Source organism: Haliotis rubra, unplaced genomic scaffold (genome assembly GCF_003918875.1).
Source record: "Haliotis rubra isolate DU_JTF1 unplaced genomic scaffold, ASM391887v1 Scf317, whole genome shotgun sequence".
Classification (NCBI taxonomy): Eukaryota; Metazoa; Mollusca; class Gastropoda; order Lepetellida; family Haliotidae; genus Haliotis; species Haliotis rubra.
Genome location: NW_025766988.1, coordinates 1,072,968 through 1,084,726, shown reverse-complemented (window position 1 = coordinate 1,084,726; position 11,759 = coordinate 1,072,968). Strand labels below are relative to the sequence as shown.

The window sequence follows — 11,759 nt, the reverse complement described above, 5'->3', positions numbered from 1 at the left end:
TTGTTTGGGTTTGGGGCGGTGTGTGTGTGTGTGTGTGTGTGTGTGTGTGTGTGTGTGTCTGTGTGTGTGTGTGTGTTGTGTGTGTGTGTGTGTGTGTGTGTTGTGTGTGTTGTATTACGCTACTGTTGTAGATTATTTGGTTTATTACGCTACTGTAGATATATGTAATTCTGTGACTGTGCCGAGGACCGGATGCGAAACACATAATGTGAGCGAGTGAGAAGCATGTAAAAATACATGTGTATCGGTGTTTTTTTATGCATCTGTAAACTGAAATAAATATTGTTAAAGGTGATTACGTCTATTAATTCAGTACTGAAAAGGTCATCTTGGGCTGGGTAATTCTGAGTACAAATATAATCTTTGTATCAATAAAGACTTGGTTAAGAAATTAAACCATATCACCCATATTTCAAATAGAAGATGTCTAAGATACCCTGTTCAAGAATTTATATGGCTAGCATAGCTTACACCATTGCTACTGATAGCCAGCGGGATATCGTAAATCCTGCCGGGAAATCATGTAGCTAGCAAAAACACTGTTATAATTCCCTTTGCATAGGCGGAACTCTCGCCACCCCCCTCAACCCCCTTGTCCTGAATGTGTATTAAATGACTATTGAAACTCGTGAAAGCGGGTGAAAATGGACTGCGCGCGCACACACACGCACGCACACACACACACATCCTAAAAAAGATGTATCCGCTCCTGCCTTGATCCTCAATAGCTTTGAACAGTGCTACGTGGGGCTTAAACACACATTCAGTTACTAATTCATAAAGTGTGTAAAAAAGTGCAACCGTAATTCGCATGATATTAATCTTAACAACAACAAACAGAACTCAGCAGTAACCTCTCCCTAGCCACTCGGAGTTACCTGCCCTTACCTGTAGCTGACCTTCACCGTGAGTAATTTGGCAGAGACGGAAAGCACATGTTGGTGATTGATCAATACGTTTTAGCAGGCTGTTAACATCACATTTAAGGTAACAGTAAAAGTGTTGTTTTAAAAACTGGCAAAGTCCTTTTCCATTCATGTAACGTGTTTCAGTACTTACGGCTCAAGGAAATGACAATCAACAAAGCGTCATTCGTCCGTAATGTGCAAGCCCATAGGATATGTTGACCAAACTCCGGGACAAACTGTGATGAAACAAAGACCAGCGGTCCACCAAGGCTACTGACTGTTCTGGTGTCATTTTAATGTCATGTTCTCATTTTATAAATCGTCAATAGGCGTACATCATACGTGATATGTGACATCGCAGACAAGCTTAGGGGATGCAACTCTTCCTATTTCTCTAATATGTGATATAAACAATCATAAATACCCTTTGTGATATTATTAAGTCGAATTACTAAAATATATATGTGTAGAAGTTAATAATGATTGAACAAAATACATTAAATAGGGATATAATTATGCATTGTTACTTATTACTAAAACAAATAAGATGCTCTTACAAAGATTCATTTTTGTTATTTTGCTGTTATATTACTTTAAAATCCATGCATATTTTACAAGTAAAGTAGAAAAAACTATTACGCACTAAAACAAAATTTATCACATGTAACAATTTAAATGCACAAACCTCTAAGGCTCATCCTAGGTAAAAATGTCAAATTTCTTTGGACACAAAAACATTTTTGTGCAGTGAATGGGTCTCTTTGTCTTACTGTATCCTAGCAATCTGCAATGTGAAAGTTAAGAAGTAGCCAGTAGATACTAATGACCTTCCACATCATTAGGTATGGTGATAAAGAATCTTGGTCATACATATCATCCACACAGAATCTCATTTTAGGTCAATCAGGAGGTGTCATTTCTACACTGTAGCCTCTTTTGGTAGTGAAATGGTTAGATGTGTGAAGAGGACAACATGGAAGTTATTGTAATTTAACATCAAGCTAAAAATAACAAAACCTTTCAAAATGGTAAGTGTGTGCCAGTATGCATCTAGACATGCACAGAGGCATGTATTCAGCCCCAAATCTGCAAGAAATATCAGTTTGAATTCCAACAGTGGAGTGAAAATATACAAAGTTTATATTATAAATATAATTTCCAATACAGTCATGGATTTGTAGAGGTAGGTGACTTTACTAGGGACATGAAGTTAAAAACAACAAATTTTAATTACAATTGTACTTTAGGCCATACAGCCAAAATAGTGAATAAATTCTGTTCTGTTCTGGAAGGGGAAGAGTTTTTCATGCTCACTTTTATACTATTGAATTCCTTGCGATGTTAAAATTTATTATAATAACTTTTATAAGTCTCAGTTATTAACAAAAAACAATTTACCCAATTTGCCAGTCAAGGGCACTGAGTTTGGAATCCAGGAAAAGTCCTTCGTTCTGGAAACAGATGAACAGTCATTACTTTTTCTGGGGACTAAATTGACATTTTCAGGTGTACAATTAGATAGGGCATTTTTCAACGATGTAACTAAATTTTTAAATTTCTCTCAGACATGGAGGACAATCAAGAATTCTAGAAAATGATCAGGTCTGGAACACTGGATGGAGATGAGTTTATCTGATACATCCTATGACTAGCCTAATTATGCTTGTTTGGTGCTTTACAATATAATATAAAGCGCTCAGCAATATTCCAGCTATATTATGGCAGTCTGTAAATAACTGAGTCAGAACCAGATAAACCTGTGAGTGAGTGAGTGAGTTAAGGTTTACGCCGCACTCAGCAATATTCCAGCTATATGGCGTCGGTCTGTAATTATACGAATCTGGACCAGACAAACCAGTGATCAACAGCATGAGCATCGATCTATGCAACTGGGATACGATGACATGTGTCTGCCAGGTTAGCGAGCCTGACCACCCGATCCCGTTAGTCGCCTCTTACGACAAGCATGGGTTACTGAAGATCAATATTCTAACCCGGACCTTCACGGGTGATCAGGTCTGGAACACTGGATGGAGATGAGTTTATCTGATACATCCTATGACTAGCCTAATTATGCTTGTTTGATGCTTTATAAAGCGCTCAGCTGCTCCAGCTATATTATGGCACTCTGAACTAGAAATACCTGTGAGTGACGTCATGAGGATCGATCTATGGAATGGGAGATGATGATATATGAGATGAATCAGTGAAGTCAGCAGGCCTGACTGCATGATCCTATTAAAATTATCTGCTTCATAAGGATTGCTGAAAACAAATTCTAACCTGGATCTTCATGGATTCCATATTTGTAGCATATTTGCATGGAGCCACGTTTATATATTTTAACTGTTATGAGTAGTGAGTGAGTTTTACGCCGCTTTTAGCAATATTCCAGCAATATCACAGTGGCGGACACCAAAAATGGGCTTCACACATTTCACCCATGAGGGGAATCAAACTAGTAGGCTACCCGACCATCCCAAACAATTACAGGGTACATGGTTAGGTGCTGGGATGTATTAGATATATGTCAGGACATTTGTAGTTTAAGAGTACCAATGTTTGACCATCGTGAAATAAATTTAAAGAAAATGGTGATGCATGTTAAATTTATTAAAACAGGGTTGAAATGATAACAATTAAGATGGCATGGAGCAAATATGATAACTAGTCATCTGCCTAACTTCTCTGCATTAACGCAGGTTGCTGGATACTTCCTGATGTCCTACGTTGAAGACAAGCGAGGTGTTCCCCGGGGAAGCTGCGCATGTGGACAGTGTGCCCAATATGTACCACAACCTGAGGGACATGCATGCGGCTATTGTGGCTGTCTGCCAGTGAAGCATGAAGACCTCAGGAAGACGTCAAATCTACAAGAGTCCTTTCCAATTTTTGGAACTAAAACAGAAATTGCCTCAGAAGATGAACTACCTGTCATATATGGGCCAGGTAGACCTAGAAAATCAAAATATCTTCCGGACAGATCAGATGCCAAGGACTGGACATCTGAACAGGAAACAGCCAGACTCAGTGGTACAAAGACACACAGTGGTTTGGGGTCAGTCAAAACAAACAAAATACCTGGTGTGAGTCTGGCCCATGATAGCCAAGTACCTGGATCTTTCATTACCCCACAATATCAAAATTCAGATACGCTTAAGAAGGTAATGTATGGAAAAGTTTAGTATTTGTTTAATAATGCTTCTGTTTACGTAAAAAACAATGACAAGTCACAACTTCACTGTAAATACAAATGTCAGATTGAGAGCAGCAACGTATTCTGCGGAACAGGTATCAGTGATAATCAGTTAAGTATTCAATTGCAAACTTCTGTTGATGAAAATTGTTTTGTCTGGCAGTTCACAAAGTGAATATATTATAAATACCTTCTCCTCAGGTACCACCGTGTGAGCTCCTCCAAACAAGCCATATGCCGTACTATGAGCTGCCAAACAAACACCCAATGAGGGGTGTGTTTAAGATCGCCTACAAACACAAGACAATCTACATAGGAAAATCACTCAACATCCGTCGACACTTGAAAAGGCTCATGCCAGGGAGAATACGTCAGGAAATAGGCAAGTTCCTCAGAAATCTTCCGAAGAAGAAAATGAAGCATTTGACTGTGTCCTGGATCGACTCGGACGTACATGAGCACAATTGTAATGGGAAGTCGTACTTCAGGTGTATCACCAAGTTACAGGGAGAAAAACCCAAATATTCCTACCCTAAAAGGTACACCGAGGATGGTGGAGGAGCTGCAGCTGTACCTACTGCCATCGTGTCAACACATGGAATCACAGGCATGATCACAACTGCTGACAAAGATTGCCATATAGAGATGGGGGATGTTGTGCCTCACAAGAGTAGTGGCTCTCCAACTCATAGTTGTTTCATTGGAGTTGATCCTAGACAAGTAAAGAAGAAGAGGAGTGAATCTCCGCAGCAATCACACAGCAATCTCACTGGAGCTAGTCAAGGTAGAAGCAAGAAGTTCTTGGGCAGTGGAAACCTTTTGAAAAAGAAAAATGATGATGTAAGCGAAAGAGACAAAATGACAGTTTTTGAATCAGACGTCCATAAAGTTGAGTCTGAAGGGGGAAAATTAGCATCACTCAAAGGAACATGTCAAATGAACCACAAGAAACCTAAAACAACTGCTGCGAACCTGCTCTCTAAAGCACTTCAGACTAAATCCACAAAGCATTTAACCAATGCTCCGGCAGCTCTTGGCACAAAAGAACACACCACAAAGACGAAGTCATGTTCCGTTTTACTTAACAAGAAAATATATTACATACCAGAAGCAGACGTGAAGAAGGCGCCCAGTGAACATTTGGAGAAGAAAACATCAGAGACAGGGGAATGCCCTGGAGTAGAAAGAGTCAAGGCTTTATCTTCCCTCAAGAAAATCCTACATGTGCCATCAGCTGAGGAGACTAGAGTAACCAAATCTTCTAAAGTAACGGTACTAAAGAGCAAGACATCCACGAGATACATGGACACCACTATGTCACCAGCACCAGGTCAGGGGTCTTTTGAAGTTTCTGGAGAAGAATATCATTTGACTGATATCATACTGAACACGTCAACACCCATTCCCGTCATTCCAACTGAAGAAAAGAATGAGTTGGAATCAATATGTAAAGAAGAAATATCACACAAAGAATATTCCTCACTGGGTATCCCTTTCACTGAAGAAGATAACCAAGAATGGATTCCTGATATTTTGGCTGATTCAGAAGACGCGATGAAACTCATCATAGATGAACAGCAATGTACATATTCACCAGACACGTCAAAAGACGCCTATGAAAACTTGCCAGAGAGTCCAATGGCTCCCTTGAAGATGGAACATGATTACAAGAACGAGGTTTTTAGATCTGATTCGAAACATCGTCCAGAGGAAGATGATGCTTCTGTTCCAGCTAGTCCTGAAAACAAAGAAGGCAATCCAGAGTCAACACCTCCCATATCAACACAATGGGTGTCAATGAGTCCGGTTCGGTATCAGCATCCAACCAAAGCATCAGCAACAGATTCACTCAGAACTCAATCTGTGCCAATGATGTCACAGATTCCCCATTCATTTGTAGAGAAGAACGGAACTTTTATGTCAGAATCTTCGGATTTATCACATTCTATCAACAGTTGCTCAGTGACAAACAGTAGACCAGAAGGTTCTACCGATGGTACAACTCAGTCCAGTTCCACTGATGAGAGAGTATCTCCAGGTACGCTTCCTAGAAAACATCACGCCACGAATTTGCCCATTGCCGTTGATGACACAAAACCTGTTAAAGAATTTTGGGGCAACACTGCTTTAGACTGTACCACCAAGTGTCCAGAAGGAAGGAACTCTCGTTGTGACACTAGAATTGTCGTTTGTGATCAAAGGTCAGAGTCCTGTAGTCCTCCGACGCAGTACAGGAAGAGGCCCTATGTGCAAAGAGAATCATGGCCTATGTTTGATAACATCGAACACTGGAGATCTCATCAACACCTTTTCAAATCTTATAGCTATAGTAGGTGCTACACAAGGCGAGAACAAACTTCGGGGAGGGTCGAAGCCCATCATGTAAACGTGAAGGACACAGCCCTTGTGAAGATAGAACGTCCGGCAGGGCCCTAGTTGGTGCAGTACAGGATGTCCATGGTACGCATGGTGTCTAGACTACTTCAGGAGGCACGGTGGCACAGCAGCCAAAGGCGGCTGTACGTGTACTTTCACGCAACTGATGATTATCGGTTTGACTTCCTAAACTTTGGTTTAAAGTCCCGACATTGATCCTAGGTCGGCACAGAACCCCGCATTGATTTACTTCAAAACAGTGTGTGAGTGAGGTGTTTTATTCGCAGCTTGTAGGAATGTTCCAGTAACGTCACGGTGCGGCATGCCAGCAATGGACTTCACGTATCGTACCTATGTGGTGCTCCAACACACCAACACCAATTTCAAGTAACCACCCGTGATATAATAATTGATAACTATTCAAAGCAGTGTTATCCCAGTCTTCCAGCTACATGTTGATGTTAGCGCTAGGAAATAGTTTCATTTGTGTGAAAAAAAGCAATACCGTGCAAAGAAAGCATACTTGCATGTTTATTGGTTGCTTCATTACACAAACATGATAGGGTAATTCAAAGATTATGTAATTGATGCTTCTATTATAGCTGAGTTTTTTACCTTTGGTTTGTTGTTTTTCGGGTACTGTTACGTAGTGGTGGTCCGACTAATTGAAATAATCGAAGATTGGTCGCAGTGACCAAACGACCAAGCAATCGATCACATTTTCTCATAATCGAACATAAACGATTTTGGAACTACTGTTTTAGTCTTTGAAATACTTGACAATGGAACATATCTTAGAAGTTGTCAGGGCCTGAAAACATGTTTATTTCTTAGAAAACTCACTCCACTAACTGAAAAGTCATGACTAAATATTTCTCTAAGACTCCAGGAAGTTTATGTTCATGATATATTAGTCATCACTTTAATGTAGCAAGTAGCAACATGTTATACTTTTCTGCAGTAACAACCTGGATAGGAAAATCTGAAAAATGACGCTAACCAATTTTTTTCGATGATTGTTCGTTGGTAATGAAGCAATCATCAATTGTGAGATTTCAACCAATTCCCAACACTACTGTTACGTTTGTAATTATTATTTCAAATCAAAGCTTCGGGTGTTTACTTCCTTTGCCCTGCATTTGTATAATTCCATTTGCCCTTTATTGTAGAATTCAGTGTCTAATGAAGTCTATAAGGTGTTCCTTCATTTCTGTTCATATTGAAACAGTTTGTTGTGTACGTTGCAAGTTCTTTGAATGTTTTAAAGTTGTTGAATGTGTTTAAAGGTCTCGCATTGACTGCAGAGACGCCATGTATTGGTGAGAGCAGAATACAGAGTAAAATTCTGCTCAAACACAATTCATTTATAGCAGTTCCCAAATTCGGACTTAATTTCACTATTTGTTACTTAAAATTATTCCCAAGTTTAGTAATGTTGTTCAGTATGGTTTCAATATACAAGGAAAAGGAAAATGTTACCTCTGTGTTTCTTCCTAATATTGTAATTTGTTTGTCTTCGATTGCAACAAACCGGAATGGGTTACTGTTTTCTGTTTCGCAATTTATTAATCACGTTCATACCTACTTTCGCACATACCTATGTTTTCAACCTTATGAATTAAATTTAGCCAATCATGATACTGGTTGTACTCTTCTGTTGTTGTATGTTGCTTGACGCTCATTCGGCTGTATTCCAAGTATATGACGGCGGTCTGTAAATAATCGAGTCTGGACCAGACAACCAAGTGATTGATATCATGAGCACTGACCAACGCAATTTGAATACGACATGCATAAAAAGCCATGGAGTCACACACACACACACACACACACACACACACACACACACACACACACACACACACACACACGATCCGTTAGTCAAGCGTTAGTTGCTGAAAGCATGTTCTATCCCGGATCTTCTCGGGTCGTACGTTTCTGTTAGGAGAATCGGCTGAAGCAATCTGCTGTGTGTGTGTGTCACAGTAAACGACTGTTATTGTCATTGGACTTCTCAACAATGTCCTAATACAGTAAATCTTTTCGTCCTTTTCTGATGTGTCCCGACCGAAGATCTGTTTACATGTCGTTCAACGCCCTGCAATATTCCATATATATCACAGCAACCTGTAAATGATCGATCAGGCGACAGAGTGTTTTCTTTCACTGCAGCGTCAGAAAGCGGCTTGTAACTCTTGATCGGGCGCTGATAGAGATTTACCGTAGATTAACTATAGCGTTCCCTTTATTTATAACAGTGTTTAACTCCATAGTGAATGCATGAGTCAAGAGAGACTGGTCGTTCTTCTTGGTTATCAAGGACTCAAATACATGTAGTATTCAGTTGTGCAGTCAAGGGATTTGGGAGGATATAAATATAATTTTCCTATGCTTTTGATTACAGACACTCATAAACTAACTCGCACATATCTATGGAATAAAAATAATTATGAGTATAGGTATAGTTCAGTTTTAACTGCAGAACACTTTACACGCGTATCTAACCATATCGAGTTTAACCGCAGCAGTGAGTAGGTTATTTATATACCCAACACGGTGTCCGATATGGCGACAGATCACTTCCGGGTTTACGCGTTGACTACAGCAAGGCGGTTAACCGTTGTCAATGTATATAAATAGTCGCGTCATGCCGTGTTGTCACAGGTAGCCATATTTCTCTACTGAAGAACTCTTACAAGACACAAGGTAAGGAGCTGAATCTGTTAATGTCCTTCGTTTTCATTAAGCTATCGGTTAATATATATTCGCTCTTAATATAAATATATACTGAATCTTTGTATTCATAGCGGGGGATGAGATTGATATTGAAGGGAGAGATTGCGCTGCATTTTCGCCTAGTGGATATTTTTATTATTGGAACTGACATGTACATATGTGTTTCCCAAACTGATTTTAAGTATAACTAGTAAATATGAAGACTAAACGAATTTCAATACAATACGGCCTAGATTGATAATTCAATACCTAAGGCATGTTAGGCTGGAATAAAATATCCTATAATAATGCCGATGTGACGTAAAGTCCAACCCAACTCAACCTTAGGCGTGTAAGGAGTAATAAGATATTGCAAATTAAAATTGTTCTAGTGGTTATCAGAAAAAATATTGTATTGTTTGAGGACTATCAAAAGTGTCAAAATGTCTTATCTAGGATATAAGCTTACCGTTTCCGAAGGAGTGTTTTAAATTATTCGTGCCCGTCAGTAGTGTTGTATTGGGAGGTTTGAGATACAAATTGATCTACAATCACTGTATCGTCTTCTACAGATAACAGGAGTATCATGGGAAAGTGGAACCACAGCAGAAACCCCTGGAACTCCCCAGTAAGTATAGTCTCAGCCCTGAGGAAGGTCGCTGTTCGATCCCCGGCTGTGTTACAATGTAGTACTTGTTACCCTGCCTGGCCATCTGCGTTAAGGGGATAAAAGAAGGAGTCTGGGGGTCCGTATACTGTGTGTGAGTAGGGTACCTAGGTTAATATACGGTTTGATATATCAGTGGGTTGTCACAATAAAAGGGTTTAGTCAGGACATGTTCACACACATACTAATAAATGTGGTTGACCTTGTACCGTCCTATCTGCATGTCTTTGCGCACATCCCAATAGACCACTCAAGGTTTGACTGAGATATTATACTGGTGATCCCTAGCAGACTTTTGATGAATAGCACATCAGCATGTATAGTGACTGACTGACTGACTGAGTTTAGTCTTACGCCGCTTTTAGCAATATTCCAGCAATATCACGGCGGGGGACACCAGAAATGGGCTTCACACATTGTACCCATGTGGGGAATCGAACCCGGGTCTTCGGCGTGACGAGCCAACGCTTTAACCACTAGGCTACCCCACCGCCCAGCATGTATAGTGAATTTTTAGTGCAAATGGCATTCTTTCACTTCCTGGGAACTCCCGCCGACCAAATGCCAGGCGTCTGTATACTTCTCGGCATACAATAAGGTGGAACTGCAGGTGCTTGTTTACTGAGTCTGAGAGCTGACTACACTGAAAATATGTGTCATCTTACTCCGACAGAGTGGAATGTTGTTCATGTTATCGACCTTCGGTTTGACTTTCCCAATTATGAATTGTATATATGTTGTGATAAGATTGGAATAGTCCTTACTGTAGCGAAAAACTACATGCATTCACTTTGTCTCAAATGTATAAGGTATTATACCCGTGCCAAAGCGTTGACTATTGGAAATTCGAATACAACAATTTTCCTGTCGACAACGTGGACATTTGAAAAATGAACACCAGGAAAAATGTTATGAGTTGTTTGCCGTGGTTTTTTATCCTATGGAATAGTTTTCGAAAATGTTTCCTTGATTGCAGGCAAAGAGAAGCGTCTCTCAGCTCCTCCGACAAGAGAAGTTAATCCGGTGCAGCAACACAACGCACTTATCAAAGACAGAAAACAATATTTTGGAAACGCGCGCAAGGTTGGACAAACTGAAATCTTCCACTCCGCCAATCAACGAAGATCTCATGAAACTTCAACTACTGTGCCACTCCGTCACCTTTGTGACGTCATAACTCTCTTCAAATGACCGTCCAACCATCATCATCTACTGCTTCACTGACAATGAGTCATATTTATAGATATGTACTCGACAGTTAAAAGCATGTATGACATGTATCTCTGTACATGGAACCCTGTACTTTTAGCATGTGTTATCATATGCCTGTGATGTGTATCATTTCACGGTCTTTTTTTCATATATTGAAATAATACATTATTATATACTATATATGTAAAGTGTATCTTCTGTGCTTGGGATGTTTTGCACCGGGACGTCGACAAATGTTAACGATGCATGATCCAGGACGTCGACACAATCATATTAGCAAGGCATGATCCAAGTACTTGAATGTCGTAAACTATGCATATCCATGTACGTCAGTATATAATTATATATAAATGATGGATATTCAAGTTCCGTGACCTCCATGCGTGTTCCTTAAGAGAACGGTGTTAGACGTCATGATCCAGCACATGATTGTTACTGTCTATCGAACAAATATTCGTTTTTCTTTTCAAGTTGTGCATTTATTATGTGTATATCACACGAGGTGAATAAATAGTCACAAATGACTTTGAGTCTGTTATCCAAAAAGGTTTCATTTGAGTACAGGAACAAACATGAAACTACAGGTATTGTCACCAGGAGAGACGCTGTTACAGTTGAGTTAAGTCGCCCACAGCGAGTGCAACCAAGTGACAGGAAACATTCAGTGAAGTTCGTTCTTTCATGG

The 11,759-nt window shown here is 39.8% G+C and overlaps 1 protein-coding gene and 1 long non-coding RNA gene across 2 annotated transcripts; both read left to right on the top strand.

The window, feature by feature from the left end:
* The first annotated feature begins 3,618 nt into the window (after positions 1 to 3,618).
* LOC124283497 lies at positions 3,619 to 7,210 on the top strand. Its single transcript, XM_046719562.1, has 2 exons — positions 3,619 to 4,072; positions 4,306 to 7,210. Exons 1-2 carry the CDS (start codon positions 3,629 to 3,631, stop codon positions 6,538 to 6,540), a joined length of 2,679 nt encoding a protein of 892 aa, XP_046575518.1. The 5' UTR covers positions 3,619 to 3,628; the 3' UTR covers positions 6,541 to 7,210.
* Positions 7,211 to 9,081: 1,871 nt separating this feature from the next.
* On the top strand, positions 9,082 to 11,598 carry LOC124283495. Its single transcript, XR_006900353.1, has 3 exons — positions 9,082 to 9,186; positions 9,768 to 9,823; positions 10,839 to 11,598. It is a non-coding gene; the product is annotated as an uncharacterized LOC124283495 (long non-coding RNA).
* The last annotated feature ends 161 nt before the right edge of the window (positions 11,599 to 11,759 follow it).